Consider the following 19,563-nt stretch of genomic DNA (forward strand, 5'->3'; position numbering starts at 1 on the left):
GATTTTTTTCATGTTCTAGGCATGTGTTGCGAATTTATGTTTAGTTCTCAATTTGGATTGATGTTTATGACCAATTGGATGTTCAATGTTACTTGATTTGGATGGCATCATTTAAGTCCAACTTCTGATTGATTTTATTTTACTAGTTGACAAACCAGTTTGTGAAACGAAACAAGTTTCATAAAAAAAACCACGATACATTGAGGATCATAACATTACGCAACAACACTAGTTGTGTACAAGTGAACTCACAATATAATAATTATTTTGTTTTGTTTATGAGTCTATGCCTATCTAATATTAATTTCTAGAAATTTTAATGTATACACATTTGCAGGTTTGTAAACAAGTAAACACATTTTCAGGTTTGTATACGAATTTTATTGTATACACATTTGCAGGTTTATGAGTCTATGCCTATCTAATATGCTCATACTTGGTCTGTATTTGATCAAAGCTTGTGTTTTTGTTGTTTTGCAGGTTTGTAAACAAGTAAAGAAACAAGACACGAGAGTTACGATTTCCCAAGTCTTAGACCAGCCAAGGTACGTCTCGGTGAGCTTGACCGCTCACTAGAGGCTTCACTATGAACAAAGAACATATTACAACTTCAGAATCACTCACCCACACAAAGAGATCACCTTAAGAGAAGAAAATAAGATAATGAAGAACTCTCCCCAAAACCCAGAACTTTCTCTCTTACTCTCTCTACACTCAAAAGTGACTTGCACTTTGTCTTAATCTCTGAATCGAACACAGCTTTTAAATAAACCTCTTTGTCCCTCTCTGTAAAATCCCAAGATTGCCTTGTACACTCTTGAGCAGCAAGACAAGCTTTGTCGCTACTTGATCACGGCAAAAATGCAGAGAGAGAACCTGTGTTATATTGAGATAATTGATGTATCAAGAAACCTAAATCCCCACGTTGCCTCTCTTTTTCTCCCAAAGCTACGTGGTTATCGTCTCGAGACATATATTGGAGTGAAACGCGATGTTAGTAATCGCGATTAATGGTTTAATCGGGTTTAGTAATTGTGATTATCTGTCTCAATTGGATAGGCACTGTTTTAGATGGTTTTAAAAGTATAGATTGATTTATGCAGAAGAAATAAAGTTTGTGTTGTTTTATAAAGAGGTAAAAAGTACAGGTTGAAATGTTGAGAAGGGAATAAGTACAGGTTGTAATAACGTGGCAATATAGATAATTAATACAAACAACGTCATAATTGGCCCAATTAACACATAATTTAACTCTAAAAAAGCCCACAAAATTCGAAATTTACACCGTCTCTTAAAACTCTCTGTACACACCCACACAATAGTCCACGTACACGTAGGTCAAATTAAATACCGAAAAAAAAAAACAAAAAACAAAAACAAAAACATTTGACCATATAAATATAGAATGTCACAACAGATTCGCTTCCTCTCTCACACACACACACAATAGAATCAGTTTTACAAAAAAATCGCCAGCTTTTATTTCCCCTTTCCTCGGCGATTTCAATTTCTCTTATATAACTCTCTTCTCTCTTCTTCAGATCTGATTCATTCCACAAGCTATGGAGGTAGAGCAATCACAACGATCCAAAAAAGACGACGATCTAAACAACGGATCTGTCACCACCACCACAACCGATGACGAAGAAGTCTCCGTCGAGAGAGTCTTCGAACAAAGCAACGAAGTACCGCCGCCGTGGCAAAACCAGCTCACTTTCAGAGCTTTAATCGTCAGTTTCATCCTCGCGATTCTCTTCACTTTCGTCGTAATGAAACTCAACTTAACCACCGGAATCATCCCGTCGCTTAACATCTCCGCCGGTTTGCTCGGTTTCTTCTTCGTCAAAACGTGGACGAAGATTCTCAACAAAGCCGGTGTGTTGAAACAGCCGTTTACTCGGCAAGAGAACACCGTGATTCAGACTTGTGTCGTCGCTTCCTCCGGTATCGCCTTTAGTGGTACGTATCTCTGAGAATTTTGAATTTTGAATTTTTGTTGATGATGATGTGATAACGATTCAATGGAGTTTGGTGTCACCGTCTTTAATTTTTCTGTTACCTTTTACGGATTTGATTGTGAGAGATCTCTTCTGTGGAAAAGGACAGATTCTTTTCTATTTTTGTGATAAAAATAAAATAAAATTGAGTTTATCGTGTTATATAAAAAAATTAATATATTATGTGTTTAAGATATAGTTAGAATCGTATATGTGATTTTGATATTTTGTTATAAAGTATATATAGATATGTCCTTTTTTTAACGGATTGTGATTAGAAAGATATTAAAATAATTATGGTAATGATTATCTCTTGTGTGTCAGATTTAGGTCAGCTGTTATTATCATTAGAATGATCGTACATGCATAGAATTAACATAATTATCTTAAAGTAATTAGTATTATACTATGGTTGATATGTGAATAGTATTAGCGTAATTATTATGATTTTTTACATTTTAATTAGGCAAAAATAAATGTAAAACAGGGGATATATTGGTAATGGTTAAAAAAGAATAAATCATAATTTTTTTTTTGATGTTATGCATAAAAAAGAAAAAATTCGTATTTGCGTGTAAACTCTTTGTAGTGTGGATTTGAGTAGATGTAGATGCATGTAAGAGTCAAAATCAAGTTGGTTCGTGTTAGTGACGTTATACATTAGAATCCAAAGAGTCCAAGTGTGTATATATGACTTTTTTTTTTGTTTTGGGGTGATATAAATGAGAAACGTATCTAATTTTACACGGCAAAAAGATTCTAATTAAGTCTTAAGTCAAATCTTGATTAGCATAAGATTACGGCACTCTAATTAATAGGAAGTTGTATTTGACTCTATAGTATAGATAGATACTTAGCTGTTATATTCATTCACTATCTGTTTGATTTCTTTTTTATTATATTTGCATGGGATCGGATTGGTTACAGTTTGATAATAGGAGAATTTAATATTTTGGAACTGCTATCGAGATTGAAACAGACATTAGTGTGTAGACATACTTTTGCATTGGAGAGACTGAGTTTTCAAGGAAACCACTATATTTGACTCTCACGTGGTTGATTTGTTCACTTGTGGAGATCCTGACGTAAAATTATTTAATAAGAGTTGACTTGCTTTTGCCTACCATGTGTGTCAAATGGGAACCTAGAACTTGCTGCACATGACCTTTTAGTTTCACTTATTAAAATAGAGTTTTGATTAGAAGACGACTACATTAATTAAAGTAGTGGGATTTGAGTTTGTGGTACACGTGATGAGACTTGGTTTTTAATTAATGGAACCATGTTAAACATATATTCAAGATTTAGCTAATAATATCATAATGTTTTACTTATTACATATGATGTGTAAAATGTGATGATGTTTGTTTGGTTGGCTTAATGATTGTGTTGTGTGTTTGTGTTTGAACCAGGTGGGTTTGGTAGTTATCTGTTTGGAATGAGTGATGTTATTGCAAAACAATCAGCGGAAGCCAATTCTGCTATGAACATAAAGAATCCTCATTTGGGTTGGATGATTGGGTTTCTCTTTGTTGTTAGCTTTCTTGGTCTTTTCTCTGTAGTTCCCCTTCGAAAAATCATGATTGTGGACTTCAAATTGACATATCCTAGTGGTACTGCCACTGCCACTCTCATTAACAGTTTCCACACACCTCAAGGAGCTAAACTTGCAAAGTAAGAATCTTTCATCATTACCCATTAGAACAATCTCTGAATATGATAGTTTCTTTTCTGAATATTGATCCTTTTCTATATATAACATAGGAAGCAAGTGAGAGCATTGGGGAAGTTCTTCTCATTCAGTTTCTTGTGGGGTTTCTTTCAATGGTTCTTTACTTCTGGTGAAGACTGTGGTTTTGCTAATTTCCCTACATTTGGTCTCAAAGCCTATGAAAACAAGTTCTACTTTGATTTCTCGGCTACCTATGTTGGTGTTGGAATGATTTGCCCGTACCTAATCAATGTCTCTCTTCTCATTGGATCAATTCTCTCATGGGGTGTTATGTGGCCTCTCATTGGTGCTCAAAAAGGCAAATGGTATTCTGCTGATCTTCGAGATAGTAATCTCCATGGTCTTCAAGGCTACAGGGTATTGTTTCATGTCTCTCCGTCTCTTTCACTTCAGTTCATATAATAAGATCCTCGGTGATGAAGTTGTGTTTATTGCTCGCAGGTGTTTATAGGCATAGCTATGATCCTCGGTGATGGTCTTTACAACTTCATCAAAGTCTTAGGCCGCACTATCTTTGGTCTATACAAGCAATTCAAGAACAAAGATGCTCTTCCCATCAACGACGACCGTTCATCACCAGACATTGTAAAAATTTCTTACGACGACAAAAGAAGAACAGAGCTTTTCCTCAAAGACAAAATCCCATCATGGTTCGCTATTACCGGTTATGTAGTCTTGGCTATAGTCTCAATCATCACAGTTCCACACATCTTCCATCAGCTCAAATGGTACCATATTTTGACCATGTACATAATCGCCCCTGTCTTAGCCTTTTGCAACGCCTACGGTTGCGGACTCACTGACTGGTCCTTAGCTTCCACATACGGAAAACTTGCCATTTTCACTATCGGAGCCTGGGCAGGCGCTGCCAACGGAGGTGTCTTAGCCGGACTCGCTGCTTGTGGTGTCATGATGAACATTGTCTCAACAGCTTCTGACCTTATGCAAGATTTCAAAACCGGTTACATGACATTAGCCTCACCAAGATCAATGTTCTTGAGCCAAGCTATTGGAACCGCCATGGGTTGTGTCATCTCTCCTTGCGTCTTCTGGCTATTCTACAAGGCGTTCCCAGAGTTAGGACAACAGGAGTCCGCCTATCCCGCTCCCTACGCCGCAGTCTACAGAAACATGTCTATACTCGGAGTCGAAGGCTTCTCTGCTTTGCCCAAACACTGCCTCGTCCTCTGCTACATATTCTTCGCAGCAGCAGTAATCGTGAACGGCGTAAGGGATGCCGTGGGATCAAAATGGGCTCGATTTATCCCACTCCCGATGGCTATGGCTATACCATTCTACATCGGAGGTTACTTCACAATCGACATGTGTGTGGGAAGTCTCATATTGTTCATCTGGAGGAAACTGAATAAACCAAAGGCTGATGCTTACTCTTCCGCCGTCGCTTCGGGTTTGATCTGCGGTGAAGGCATTTGGACATTACCAAGCTCTGTACTTGCCTTGGCTGGTGTTAAACCTCCCATTTGCATGAAGTTCTTGTCCAGCTCTGCCAACAAAAAGGTTGATTCCTTCTTAAGGCATTAACTATCATATCTCTTGTTTTTCAATTTGGTTTTTTAGATTCTCTCTGTCTAGTTTTCAATTGGCTTTTTAGGTCCTCCTCTGTCTTAAGTTGGTGGTGGTTATTTTTAGATTCTTCTACTCAAAAAAATGTAAAAAAAGAAGAATGATTCAATTATTCGGGTTTTCTCCTTTCTCTATTCTTCTCTAAGAAATTAAACAAACATTTGGAAACAACTATGAGAAACTTTAGACATGATCTCAATACTACCATTACCATCATCTAACTTAAACACCTTAATCTCACATCCCTCATTACCTTCGAATTACGCAAGCATCCTTAAAACTCATTCGCCAAAACCGAGAAACAAGTATCAGTAGCCATCACAAAAACGTTCTCACACAAAGAGTTAACCTCAACCCATTTAGCTAACTCCTTATCCATCTTATAAACCTTTAAACCAACAGTTTTGACTCTCCCCAACAGAGGACGAACCAGCTTTTCTCTTCACAATGTAAACCTCACCACAACATTCAACAATACTCTTCTCTATACAACAACCATTCGTCACGGTCTCTTCGAATAAAGGACCGTATCCATAGATCATAAGATTAGAATCAATCCACTAAACAGTTCCTTGTAAATCCAATGCATAAGTCATCCCTTCATGTACAAATTTGAGAATTCATGATCAGACATGTTCTAGAACCAAACAACAAGAGAGAAGTTCTAGAATTCACCTCTCTCTCTCTTCTTTTTTTTTTCCGATGATTTTGGGACATGGGAACGTTTTATACGATTAATAGATTTTAAAGTTTTATCATATATGAGGTATGAATATTTTAATGTGACTATAAACTTGCACATCGTTGTAATTAAATTGACTTAATTTGCTATGTGTAATATTCTAAATTTCTAATATATATAGCGAAACCTTTATAAATTGGCAATGTCACAAACGTAAAAATTTATTGATTTATAGAGATATTAATTATTAATTTATTGAGTGCGTTTTTTTTTTCTTGGGGTCAACAAATCTACTAGACTGAAAGATATTTTTGTAATTTGTGGACTTTTATTTAACTGAAAATCTTCCTCTTTAATAATGTTCTTAGATATGAGAAACAAATGAACACTTGATTTAGAGAAATATATGGGTATATATGCCGGTTTTGGAAAAAGATAAACAAGAAAACATTTAGATAAGTTCTTGAAAAGTGTTTTTACGATGCTCGTGATAAAAGGGACGAGTTTTGAGCTTGGTGGAGAGGTTAACATTGACAAAGCTCTATACTTCCGTCAATTTCATTCCATTCTATGAGCATTATTGCATTACCAAAAGCTACTCTTGGCATATTGGAAAAAGCTTTAGGGTTATTCATGTAGAACTATGGAGAAGAATTAGAAGCAATATTTACTTGCTTGGAAAAGAGTTTAACCAACCAAAGCAATAAGGTGGGTTAGGGAATTGGTTAGCAAGGATGATGAATATGACCCTTTTGGGAAAAGTGGGATGTTGATTATTGAATGATACAATTAGTCTTTAAACAAAGGGTTTGTGCAAAAAAAAAATATAAAGTGAAAGAGATTCATTATCCCTCATGGACTCTCTTGGGGATAGAGTTCGGATGGGAGGTATATTGTTAGATCTATCTACATGCTGCTTTTAATAAGTGACAATACACCAACATCGAATCAGAGTAAGCTATTTGATAGTGTGGAGGGAAAGAGTGTAGAATCACTTATGTAGAGTTAGAGGTGGATATAGAGATGGTAGTTGGGTTTCTTCGAGAGAAGAATACATGATTCCCATCCACTCTTTGCTAATATGTTTATTGTATGACTTTATCTCAATGGACTAGATAATCTGAATATTTCATGTGTATATATGGGGATGCAAACTGTATAACAAATGGGTTAGGGAACTATGTGTTTTCCTTAGCTCTTTGATTTCATTCTTTTTATGAATGTCTGAATATTGTTCGTCCGATGATGTTGGAGGATGTAATTGAGGTTTTGTTCCCACATAATGTTTGATTGTAGTTTCTTTTCATTTAACGAAGTGTCCTACCTATTACCGGAAAAAGTAATCATTATTAATTTACATTTTTTTTTTTTCGATTCGTGAGATTTAGTTGAAGTTTTGGGATATTTAAGAGATTTCTTAGATTTTTTTAATTAAAAAATAAAAATGTGAATTAAATAAAGCCATATGTTCGTCAATAGTCTTGAACTCTTGAATAACTTTGTATCATATGTATACTTTATTTTTGAGCGAAAAGTATATATAACTTGGTGTGATATAGTGATATATATCACTAATATTTTCCAATTTTGCATTTACTTTCAATAAAATAAAACATATAATTGTGAAACATCTCACATTTGAGATACAACCCAAATATATTAAGCATTAAACTAGAGTGAATTCATTTCACATTAACTTAATTAAAAAAAAAACTTTGAAACTTAGAGTACTGCAAACACAAAACTAAATCTGACATATGTTTAGACTTAGAACATGTTGACACCAATAGCAATTCCTCATTCAATCTCGTCTTCACTTTCATCCACCAGCTCTGTGTAGTAAGGATATGTAACCCTGCACCTGTAAGGCATGAAAAATGTACATAAATGATGATTACTAACAATCTATTTAGTAATGTAGTTATGTAGAAATAGTGACAAAGTAAGTTATGCATTTACATTTCTTCGTCTTCTTCGAGCTCAGCAATCTTGGGATTGAGGAGAATCTTAGAACATCCTTCTCCTGTGATAATGCATCTATCACCTATGTTTTCAAAATACCAAGTTATTACAATATAACTCTTTGGTTATATAGATACCATATTAATCTTTAGAAAGTAATGTACCTTCAAATCCTGAAATACTCCAAAACTTCATGACACAAAAGACCTCATCAGACCGCCTTTTAATATCAAATCCAGAGTTCAGCCACATCTCGCTGAATGAAGAGCAAGAGTCCCCCATTGTTGTTGCCTTAAGGAGATTACCCCTTACAATGATTATCCAAAAAAAAAGATGAAAATGTTCATGTATTTGTATAACTAGTTAACATTTTGTAAATAAATTTAATTTCGATATCTAAATCTTACTCATTGTCGACCAAAACAATATCGCGATACTTAGGCATGTAAGCAACTTCATCCTCTTTAGGCACATATGGGAGTCCTTTTACTTTAGAAACCTTAAGGATCATCCCAAACAAATCTGAAAGCATACATATATCAAACACGTAAACCAAAGAAAACAAAGATCAATGTTGATTAAACAATATAGATAACTTACCTATTGGAACATCAGATGAATCATTTTCATGATTTAAAATCTCAGGGAATTTCATGAACTCTAGTAAACACGGGTCTGTAACATCATCAAACTGATTCATCTTTGTTTTGTATGAAAATTTGATGATCATGGGATTAGTAGTATTGCGAAAAGGTTCCGGGTTTTCGATAACCATGAAATTGGTTAGTAGATACCAATTCCCCTCGAATATCTCGTTGACGAAACTCCTAAGATAATATGGGTGTGGAATGGTAGCTTCCATTCTTGAACCCTATAACATAAAATGTACTAATCAAAATTTACATAATTAAGGTTCACTATGCTCTCCTTACTAATCCCAATTAGACTAATAATTTAGAATAAAGATATGAAATTACCTCAGCATCAGCAAGAATCATACGACATTGCTTTTCCAAACTCTTTGGATTACTTATCCAAAGAGAGAGTACCTTGACTGAAATAGTCCCCTTTGTTATCCCTATTTGCAATGAAGCAATGCTCAAAGAAGGATCCATGTTTTTTTTTTCTGTAATTGTTACTGAAGTAGAAGATGGTTTTTGATTAGTTTATAATATGAGGTTTTATAGAGTAGGTTTATAATAAGATAAGATTTAGATTCCTAACCATTTTAGTCTCTAAATGAAAATGAAAGTAAATGCAAAATTGGAAAATATTAGTGCTAAATTCCTAAAAAAAATATTTAATTCATATCTTATTGGATTTAATACCATTTGCGGTGTGAATGCATACTTTTTTTTGGTGGACTTGAGTTTCTTTTCCTTATTGGTAGAGTTGACTAGATAATAAATGGTTATGTTTATCCATGTTTCAAACTAATTAATTTTTAATGGGGTTTTTGGTCAACATTGGGCCACAACTAGCCGGCCCTTTAGCCTAATCCCTACAAATAATTTTTTATTATTTAATAAAGATTTACTTTTATATTTTTGATATATGTTAAGTTATTATGGTTCCAAATTTTATATCTTAGCTATTTGAATTGACTAATTACAAACTTCAATGATCTATTTCATTTCATATTCAGTTTTAGATTTCTATCTCAATAAGCTCATTTGAGTATGAATCCATATTGCCTAGAAATGTTAACAAAAATGACCAAAATCGACCAGTTTAATTCCTGTTTTTTTTTCTATATATATATATATATATATATATTTTTAATTTGACATCGTTTAAAATAAGTAAAGACATATGATTTGGGTAAAATAGCAAACTGATATTTTAAACTCCCTTATCTAATAAACCCCATAATGTTTCATTGTTTTGAGTTGTGTGAATGTCAAACATGGAAGGTTTAGTACTATTGTATCATGTTTCATATAAAAAATGGGTTTAAGCTTCGCGATTTAGGTTAATTATCAAATTAATTAATGTTAAGACTTACTTGTTTTTAGCTTTTATTCGAGATCTTTCTCTCTCTAATGTTCTAACTTAATTAATATTAGGAATTCATATGGCTTAAGTCTAGATGTTTTATAGCTAGAGCATATATCATATAGTGGCACAACATAACTGTGTAATCATCAGAACTCTATCTCTTAAGAATGTCTACAACTCAAATCAGCTTTGTTATACTAAGATGAAGAAACCAGTTCATATATGAAACATTTTATTCTCCATGTAAATCTTTGGTTTCTTGATTTCTTCCACATATTTCTTGAACTCTATCTCTTAAGAATGTCTACAACTCAAATCAGTTCATAAAGTCAACTCTCTAAGAAACGTTTTATTTCCATGTAAATCTTTGGTTTCTTGATTCCTCCCACATATTTCTTGAACTCTCTCGTTGAAGCAAACATGTTATCATATGCACACATTTAAACAAAAGTCTTAAAGAAGTCTCGTAATTCAATTGATCAATCAGTTTTGATATGTGTTGTTGTGTTGATATACAACAATGGACATCATGACATGAAATTTTGAAATTATTCGAATAAAATGATTGTCCTAATACTAGTCAAGTTTTGTTTGTTTCGGTCGTTATTCAATATATATGAATAGAGTTCAATTCTAGCTATTATCCAGGTCGATTTTATTCTTTGTTAGATTGTCATAGTTCATGTTTACTTACTATACCATTACCATCCCAAATTAGAAAACACAACCAAATGGAACCAATGAACTTCATCTTTTTTTGGTCGTAAAGAAATCAGTTTTTATTTTTACAAATAGATACACCAAAATTATTAACTAATAATTCGTAGCAATTAACTGCAAAAAGTCATAAAAGGCCAACTAAACAAACCTTCCCCTTCCCCTAAAGCCTCCTTATATAAATAGTTTAAAGATTCAAACCCTTTCAATGTCCAAAACATAAACTCAAAGACAAAGAAGATATATAAAGCAAAATCAATTCTCTCAAAAGAATTAAGAAAAAAATGGATCACAACACAAAAATAATCTTCCTCTTTGCACTGCTTTTCATCGGTTTACATTTCCCTAATGTTCTACTCGTTTATGCTCGTGAACTCGGTATGATTCCTATACATCTCTACCTATTTATTAGATATATCCCACATCGATGGTCGGATAGATTCTTGGGTAGTATATATGTGATGTGGCAACCCTTCTCCCTTGAGCTAGCCTTTGGGATTAGTTAGGCCACATTACTAATACTATTTTTACACTCTAGTATATAATATGATATGTTTTGGATCTAAATATTAATTATGAAAAAAAAACAGGTCATGACCACAAAGAAACATTTACATACAAACAAAAGACAGACAAAGGACCAGAAGGGTGGAGCAAGATAAATCCTGATTGGAAAGTTTGTAACACCGGGAAACTTCAGTCTCCGATCGATCTTACAAACGAAAGAGTCAGTCTTGTTCATGATCAACCATGGAATATGGATTACAAACCAGCTCCGGCTGTTATTGTAAACAGAGGACATGAAATTATGATATCGTGGAAAGAAGATGCTGGCAAAGTAACAATACATCAAACTGATTATAAATTGGTGCAATCCCATTGGCATTCTCCCTCTGAGCATACCATTAACGGAACTAGGTTTGTTATATATACTTCCACGAATGGCAAATATAAATTTCATTTATGTCAAAGTTGTCAAAACTAAACGAATGTGTTACAGATACGATTTGGAGCTTCACATGGTTCACACAAGTGCTCAGGGCAAACATGCAGTGATTGGTCTTCTTTACAAATTAGGTGAACCTAATGAATTCCTCGCAAAGGTACAGTTTAATTATATACATATTTGACTGATTTTGTTACATATTCCAACCCTAATATATGTATGCATGCATGCAGCTACTAGATGCAATAAAAGGAGTGGAGAAAAAAGAGAAAAATTTAGGGATGGTGGATCCTCGAGAGATCAAGTTTCATTCCAAAATATATAGGTACATGGGCTCTCTCACTGCTCCTCCTTGCACTGAAGGCGTTCTTTGGACCGTACTCACAAAGGTATACTATAAAATTTTTGTTTCATTTTATAAATTGATAAAAATATATATCCATTAGATATATATATTTCATTTGTATAGGTGGAAACAGTATCAATGGAGCAACTTACAACACTGAAGGAAGCCGTTGATGATGTAATGCTTTATGTAATTTCATTAATTAGCATAATATAGTACTGATTTAGTATTATTAAGTACTAATTAAGTTTATTGACTGATGATAGGGATTTGAGACAAATTCAAGACCGGTTCAAGACCCACATGGAAGATCTATTTGGTTCTACGATCACAATTTTTGATAGATTTGATTCATTCTTTAAATTCTTTTGTAATATCCTTTTGCAATAAACAAAAAAGAGAAAGGTCAAGTCTTTTATAATATGTGGCACTTAAGTGGTTTGTTTGGCGGAACAAATAATTTTAGGTTTCATTTAATAATTATTTTTTCTTAACACTGATTTAGTGCTATAATATAATAACTAAAAAATATCTTTATCATTCATAGCAATTACGAAAAATGAGCTATCATCGTGTACTATCAATATAGATATATCTTGTAGTGAAAGATGTTATTCCACGTGAGATGATTCCTCGGCAAGTGGTTTATGACATGAAAGCTGGAGTCATTCTATAATGGTGAAGTGTTGTATGAGATAAATTAATTTCTTGTTGTGAATGTCTTGGATATCTTTACTGTACCCCTCAATTTTCTGAGTCGTCTATTAATATATCAATGCTTCATGAATCATGATGATACTAAAATAATGGAGATATTTTACTTGTCTAACCTAAGCTGCATGGAATCAGAATCGGAATCAAGTATGCAGAAGCGGAAACATTTGGAAGGGATGAACGAGTTTTAAAAAATATCTAGGAATCCCGTAATCTAAGAAAGATTTTAATACGGCAATAACCGAAAAGAAAAACGGATAATTTTGAAAGTTTTTTTCAGCCAATGTAACCCCCTAAATAAATGTATCTCATTATAACAGTTCTCAATTTATAAGATCATCAAGATATCATCAACACTATAAATAGGAAACTAGACTAACCATATGAATCTCAAAAACAAACACAATACATCTAACAACAAAGGAATATGAAAATTTCATCGAAAACACTCGTCGTTCTCTCTATAATGTTTTGCTATGTCATTAGTCTTTGTCATGGATCATTCAGACCTTTTACTAAAACTGTTGTCACACTCACCAACAATATAAGTCCACCAACAGTTCTGACACTAAATTGTACATCTAAAAGCGATGTTCTAACAGGCAACGTGCCGCCAGGACAAAAGTATCTATGGAAGTTCATAGCAAACTGGTGGCTTACAACAAAATTTACATGTAGGTTTTCTTGGGCTAACCAAGTTAAATGGTTTGATGTATATACTGCTGACAGAGATCAAGGCAATTGTTTTGAATGTAATTGGTCTATCATGGCTGACCGTCTATGTAGTTCAGGATACTTGGATCAAGCAAATAATAGGTGTTATCAGTATTGAAATGAAACAATTACTATTTGTAACAATTACTATTTGTAACAATCTCTTGTAATCATATTCATTGATAATAAAATTTTAAACAAAACTAATATGATATGGTCGTTCAACATCATAATTTTTTTTAATACTCTTTTATTTAGAAAAAATTAGGTGAATTATAACCATGAATGATGAACCTTATAATTGTAATCGGTAAACAAGTTTTGAATCCTTCCAAATGTAGCAAAATGAGGAAAAAAAGTTATATCTATTTTGCTAGGATTATCTATTAAAAATTTGGAATACATATTGATCATAAAAACAAAAGAATTACAAAAAAAATTAAATAATAATAATTATGCAAATATTGTGCAAAGCTTATGCAAAAAAATGAAAAAAGTATTGCTTAATTATGTAAAGTGTATAAAATCAACTATACTGAAAACTTCTCCACACTTTTCGTTTTTCTTACTTCTTTCTGCATTTATAATAACAATAATTGATTAGAATTTGTTTTGACAAACATATCAAATGAGATATTATGGACCAAATTAACACATTAAAGACTGACTATCTAACTTACCACAAAGAGGAAGATTGAATATGCATAGCTTATGATTGTGATGAGGCAGCAAATAAGCCCCACGATCAACGTCCTCGTTGCGGTTGATTGAACACATGTTAATACCATGAACGCGATTGCGCTCGCAACCAAAAGCTCAATTGCAACTCCATATATAAAGATAACTAGAGCTCTAAGTTTATGTGAGCTATTTATTATGGATGGATGGAAGACCATAGAGGAACCATACGAAGATACTCATGAGAGCAACAAGATATGGCATTGGTGAATCCTCCTCTATGGCCTTTTTGATATTAAAACATAATTAATATTATCTCTATATTTTGATAATTAATATTATCTCTATATTTTGAATGAACCGAAGAAAGCTAAAGTTATTTTGCGCGTACATGAACAATTTTTTTAAAATTGTTATTTAACAGTATTTTGGTTTATACCTTTTTCATTTTATGTAGCTTGCTCTTTTAAAAGATTTGGAAAACTTACTTACATTGAACCAAATTCGAAAAACTGAACCGATCGGTTCATTCGAACTATGCTTTCACTCCGGCAAATACCATTGATATATACTCTTTTATAATTAACTTGGCTCTTTTGCATTTTAAATTTTCCTTATATATATTATAAGAAAATAAAATTAGTTTTAACGTAAATGAAGACAAAATATTTATATATTTACTAAGATTGTTTAGTTAATTAAACTTTGGAATAAATATTGATCATAAAAACAAGAGAAGTACAACAAAACCTAAACAATAAGGATTATGCAAATATTATATTAAGTAAAGCTTATGCAAATGTTTTGCAAAATTTATGCAAAACATAATTTCTCAACCAAAACAAAATGTGTTCCACTATTTTTATAAACATGAGTAAGTTATTGTCAGATAAAAGAGACATCATGTACCATTTGTGATTCCACCCCGACATAATTATATTAATTGTCTTTAGCTTCGAACTATTGGTAACATGTTCAATAAATAAAAAAATATATCCATGAGTATAGTTTTAGGTGGATTAAATTAAGAGACACCTTATAACATTTTAAGCCGACAAATATATCAATAGGTCCTTTTAGATTAGAACTCATGGGCATTCCCATTATGATAGACAAAGTTAGGGTTTAGAAAGATAAAATCACAACTTTATGCAATAGCATGAAGAGAGTTTAAAGACGACGAACATATATATTGATTTATATCACTTAATAAAAACAAAATACTAAAAGAATCTGATACTGCAACACGTTGGAAAAAGATACATGTTGTTTAATTTAATGTTACAAGTCAAATCTATTGGATAAATGTTGTTTAATGTTTTTTTCGTAGTTTAATTACTTGTTTATAACGACCGTGAGAATAACACCATGCATTAATTTGTAAATTTCATTTAGTTTTAAAAATATGTAATTATGTAAGTCTTGTAACAAAATTGAACAATGTCTTAAAAATGTACATATTACATTAGTACTTTAAGTGAATGAAATTAAAGTTCAATATTAATAATGTGGTTGGTAAAGGAAGATTCAACGTTTCAGAACAAATGTTGTGTTTAATTGAAACTACCCCATTGTTTAAACGTCTTTGGCATGTTAGAAACGTCGTCTTTGTACGTAGTAATGAAAAAAATTACATTAATTTTCATTACTATTACTTTCTGATATTTTAGTTTTTTCAAAAACTTGTTGTTTTATTTTTATGTGGTTTTCGTTGTAATTTCTCTACTAAAGATATTAATTATGAAGATTAAATTATATACATACATACATATATATATATATATATATATATATATATAGATTTTAAATATAAGGTTAAGAAAATATCTCTATTAATTAATATTTTTTAATTAATTAATAGAATTTAATAGTTTGATGTTATTAAGTTATAGAGGTTTTCTTGTAGTTAAATTCAATGCATCTTATCAGATGATGGTCAATGTATCTTAGATGATAATCAATATATCTACTGTAACAGTTCATAATTAATTCATAGTTCATAAAAAAATCAACCCTATAAATATGAAACTAGCATATAATCATGTAAATATCTAAACAAACAAAACAAGTCCACTAACAAAAGAAAATGAATAGTTCATCAAATAAACTCATCGTTCTCGCTATATATCTTTGCTATGTCATAAATCATTGTCATGGATTCAATCCTTTTGCTAAAACCGTTGTCACAATCACCAACAATATTAGCCCACAAGCAGTTTTGAGAGTAAGTTGTAAATCTAAAGACGATGATCTAGGTGAGCATGTGTTGAGTTCAGGACAAAGATTTCAATGGAAGTTTAGACCAAGCGTGTTTAGAGTTACATTGTTCTTCTGCAGGTTTGCTTGGAATAACCAAGTTAAAAGGTTTGATGTATATACACCTAGCAGAGATCAAGGCCATTGTATTACATGTAATTGGTCTATCATGGCTGATCGTCTATGTTTATCAGGAAACTTAGATAAATATTATGATAGGTGTTATCAATGGAAATAAAACTATTTGTAATAGTTTCTAGTAATCATATTCATTGATATATTTAATAAAAATAAATATGATTTGGTCTTTCGTTATCATTATTTAACACTTTTTTTTTTAAGTATCTATGTATATTACATAACTATGAAATTTCAATAGATTAGGTGAATAATAACCATGAATCTTAAAAAAAAAAACATAGAAAAATGCATTAAGTTTGATTGGATGAAAAGACAAACACTATCTCTCAACGATACAGAAATGTTATGCATGCGTTTTGAAAATTTAGCTATGTCCTAGGTGTTAATCTCCTGTTATGTGAGGTAGAGTTCAATTATATAATTTAGTGTTTTAAAGATATGTTTGATTATTACGTTTTTCAGTGAATGTTTTTTTTCATATAAAAATTTAACATAAAAATCGTGGGTTGGTGTATATTTTTGGGAAACTATTTGTTTTTTTTTTCTCTTTGTAAACATTTAGAAAGGTAACACCCGTTTCAGGTTGAAACATAAGGTTTGAATTTGATGACTCCATTTGGGTTTTCTATTTTGTACCATATATCTTGAGCATAGTTAACTTTGATCATAGACCTTGTTATTAGATTGTGGGCTTACAACTTAAAACTAATTGGCAAAGATTGGAGAGGTCTATATATTATATATACTACTTAAGATTATACTCAACTTCCAATGTTACATATTGTTATCTTTAATACGCCTCCTTAAGATGATGATCTTCTAACCATAAATCTCGGTATGTTCAAGCATTAATCGGTTGGCCAACTATTAGACCGGACCGATCGTGAATTGGGGTTAGAAGTAGAAATGCTTGTGTTTGCGTACTTGGGGTGAGAAGAACTGTCAGATGAAGCCATTTTTAAAAAGTACTAGTGGCCGATGAACGTGGATTGTGTTCTTCGTTGTCTCGCTTGATTGTTTTGTGTTGATTTTTTGTGCTTTGTTCTTAATTGCTTGAGTGTATAGTCTAATAGGTGAGAGGATCGACGTTAACAATGGTGGATGATGGAGGCCGCTTGGAATCAAGATTTGTATGGTGCCATAGTGGTGACGACGAGAGGTTGCAGGATATATACACATATGACATATATACACACATTCAGGTATATGGGAAGAGTAGGTTTCTTGATTTCTCCTTCATATTTCTTGACTTGTCCCTGAAGCAAACCAAAAAATAATGTGAAATTGACCAGCACAATACTGAACACAAAGCGAAAAGCATAGATTTTTCGCTAGAAACTCATTGACCTAAAACCATTACTAACAAAGACACTACAACACTAGCTAGCTAGAGAACAACTAGAGAGTGGAGATATAAGTTGGAGATAAAGTTGTGACCTTTAAACTTAGCTTAACCAATTCGAAGATGAAGTTGTGACCTTTAAAGCAAACAAAAAATTGAATGATTATCATTTGCAATTTCACACTAAACCCTAACTGAAAGCAAACAAAAAATTAAATGAACCGAAAAATATATGAGGGAGAACTCAAGAAATGGGAGATTTATATGGAAATAACTAAAGAAACCGTGTGAAATGTGGAGATCTAGAAAAAGCCCTGAACATTTGGTAATGGAAGTGGCTTATATTTTTCAAGGACAAAACTCATTCTCAAATTGTAAAGTATGGTATGGTATGCTAAGCCAGGAGTAATATGCTCGTCAATCTTGTAATGAGATCTTAAAGTTTGGCAATGCTTCAAGATGATACCCAAAGAATAAAGTTTCTGTGTCTATAAAGACGATGAACATTAAGTTTTTTATTAAAGATGATTGGTACACTTAATCATAAAGAAAGTAGCTTTGACCCTCACCTAAACAATGAATCAGAAAAAGCTAGGAGAAAACATTTGGAAACAACTCTTCGACGACTTTGATGAGATAATACGTCCATTACCATTACCATTGTCTAACTTGAACACCTTTGTGCATAATTTCTCAAAGAAGTAAATAGAGTTTTCGAGGCATCCGTAAAAGTCTTGAGCCGAAACCGAGAAACAAGTATCACTAGCCATTAAAAACGCTTTGTCTCCCAAGGTCTTAACCTCTACCCATTTCACTAACACCTCATCCATCTTGTAAACTTTGAAACCGACCGTTCTGGAATACTTACGTGTTCCAATATTAGCTTTTCTCATTTGGGGATTCACTTTCGGGAGTCGCTCGACAACATAAAGATCTCTACCACATTCCACAAATCTCATGTCTCCCCAACAGCCATTAGTGACTGTTTCATCTACTGAAGTAGTTCCATACCTAGAGAATTCAAGATCAGAACTAATACACCAAACAATACCTTGTGAATCCAAAACGCAAGTCACCCCTTTGTGAACTATAATGTCGGCGAAGTGAGGATCACTCTTTTGTTCAAGTTTCCAAAAGATATTTCCATCCCAGTAGTTGATATCTCCATCCCAACCGACTCCAAGAACTCCATGATGATGATCTCCTCCAACGTTGAGCTGGACAAGAACACTTCTTTCGAATCCGGGAGTAGTTACTCTTGCCTTGGCTTCATCAAGAACCACACATGCTTCTTGAATCTCAGAGACAGTGAACTCCAAAAGATCTATGCTCTCAAAATAACAGTGCAAAGGACAAAGCAAGAGAGGGTGAAGGAGATAGAATCTCCCGGAGTTTACGATGTCCATGTCGGATTTGATAATCCAGCCCTTGCTCGGGGAAGAGGAAAGAGAGACTCGGAAAAAGGCATTGTGCGAGAGGAACGTCTCGGGGCTGCTAGGGGAGATGGAATCGAAGTGGAATAGACGGCGGCGGCTCTGGAAAGGAGTGCCGGGAACAGAGGAACGCCGCCAAGATGTGCAGATGCTACGGAAACGTTGGAGTTCGAGGACGGAGAACAATCGAACAGAGATCAAGTTGAGGAGCTCCTCAGGTAAGTTAGACCAGTCTGCTACCATTTTTCTCAAGTCTATTTGTTTCGGTTACTTTGTTTTTTTTGTGTTGTGTTGTTGTGAGTCACAAATATATATATATGT

General features: G+C 33.1%; 5 protein-coding genes across 5 annotated transcripts; 2 read left to right on the forward strand and 3 right to left on the reverse strand.

The window, feature by feature from the left end:
- The first annotated feature begins 1,269 nt into the window (after positions 1-1,269).
- On the forward strand, positions 1,270-5,449 carry LOC17895370 (probable metal-nicotianamine transporter YSL7). The gene is made up of 4 exons (XM_006300744.2): positions 1,270-1,959; positions 3,410-3,671; positions 3,762-4,086; positions 4,171-5,449. Exons 1-4 carry the CDS (start codon positions 1,563-1,565, stop codon positions 5,269-5,271), a joined length of 2,085 nt encoding a protein of 694 aa, XP_006300806.1. The 5' UTR covers positions 1,270-1,562; the 3' UTR covers positions 5,272-5,449.
- On the reverse strand, positions 5,419-5,692 carry LOC111832154 (probable F-box protein At1g65740). Its single transcript, XM_023788491.1, is given in 2 exon segments — positions 5,419-5,454; positions 5,567-5,692. Coding segments are annotated over 2 exon segments (162 nt in total).
- A 2,100-nt stretch (positions 5,693-7,792) lies between these two features.
- Positions 7,793-9,072, reverse strand: LOC111832155. The gene is made up of 6 exons (XM_023788492.1): positions 8,935-9,072; positions 8,558-8,828; positions 8,365-8,479; positions 8,122-8,264; positions 7,955-8,039; positions 7,793-7,856 (listed from the first exon to the last, which is right to left on the reverse strand). The coding sequence occupies exons 1-6, from the start codon at positions 9,070-9,072 to the stop codon at positions 7,793-7,795; spliced, it is 816 nt and encodes a 271-aa protein (XP_023644260.1).
- A 1,884-nt stretch (positions 9,073-10,956) lies between these two features.
- On the forward strand, positions 10,957-12,305 carry LOC17894372 (alpha carbonic anhydrase 4). The gene is made up of 6 exons (XM_023788494.1): positions 10,957-11,052; positions 11,271-11,590; positions 11,673-11,775; positions 11,852-12,007; positions 12,088-12,141; positions 12,231-12,305. The coding sequence occupies exons 1-6, from the start codon at positions 10,957-10,959 to the stop codon at positions 12,303-12,305; spliced, it is 804 nt and encodes a 267-aa protein (XP_023644262.1).
- Positions 12,306-18,390: 6,085 nt separating this feature from the next.
- LOC111832156 (probable F-box protein At1g65740) lies at positions 18,391-19,485 on the reverse strand. Its single transcript, XM_023788495.1, has one exon. The coding sequence runs from the start codon at positions 19,483-19,485 to the stop codon at positions 18,391-18,393; it is 1,095 nt and encodes a 364-aa protein (XP_023644263.1).
- Between the last annotated feature and the right edge of the window lie 78 nt (positions 19,486-19,563).

This window comes from Capsella rubella, unplaced genomic scaffold (assembly GCF_000375325.1).
Source record: "Capsella rubella cultivar Monte Gargano unplaced genomic scaffold, Caprub1_0 scaffold_2, whole genome shotgun sequence".
Lineage (NCBI taxonomy): Eukaryota > Viridiplantae > Streptophyta > Magnoliopsida > Brassicales > Brassicaceae > Capsella > Capsella rubella.

What these genes read in the sequence shown, in the direction of transcription:
- LOC17895370 (XM_006300744.2), top strand. Translation starts at nt 1,563, where the DNA reads ATGGAGGTAGAGCAATCACAACGATCCAAAAAAGACGACGATCTAAAC. An exon ending in CTCCGGTATCGCCTTTAGTG is followed by an intron (nt 1,960 to 3,409) that starts GTACGTATCTCT and finishes TGTTTGAACCAG; the next exon opens with GTGGGTTTGGTAGTTATCTG. An exon ending in CAAGGAGCTAAACTTGCAAA is followed by an intron (nt 3,672 to 3,761) that starts GTAAGAATCTTT and finishes TATATAACATAG; the next exon opens with GAAGCAAGTGAGAGCATTGG.
- LOC111832156 (XM_023788495.1), bottom strand. Translation starts at nt 19,485, where the DNA reads ATGGTAGCAGACTGGTCTAACTTACCTGAGGAGCTCCTCAACTTGATC.
- LOC17894372 (XM_023788494.1), top strand. Translation starts at nt 10,957, where the DNA reads ATGGATCACAACACAAAAATAATCTTCCTCTTTGCACTGCTTTTCATC. An exon ending in TTTATGCTCGTGAACTCGGT is followed by an intron (nt 11,053 to 11,270) that starts ATGATTCCTATA and finishes ACAGGTCATGAC; the next exon opens with CACAAAGAAACATTTACATA. An exon ending in CATACCATTAACGGAACTAG is followed by an intron (nt 11,591 to 11,672) that starts GTTTGTTATATA and finishes AATGTGTTACAG; the next exon opens with ATACGATTTGGAGCTTCACA.
- LOC111832155 (XM_023788492.1), bottom strand. Translation starts at nt 9,072, where the DNA reads ATGGATCCTTCTTTGAGCATTGCTTCATTGCAAATAGGGATAACAAAG. An exon ending in TTCATCTGATGTTCCAATAG is followed by an intron (nt 8,480 to 8,557) that starts GTAAGTTATCTA and finishes GTATGCTTTCAG; the next exon opens with ATTTGTTTGGGATGATCCTT. An exon ending in GAGTATTTCAGGATTTGAAG is followed by an intron (nt 8,040 to 8,121) that starts GTACATTACTTT and finishes TTGAAAACATAG; the next exon opens with GTGATAGATGCATTATCACA.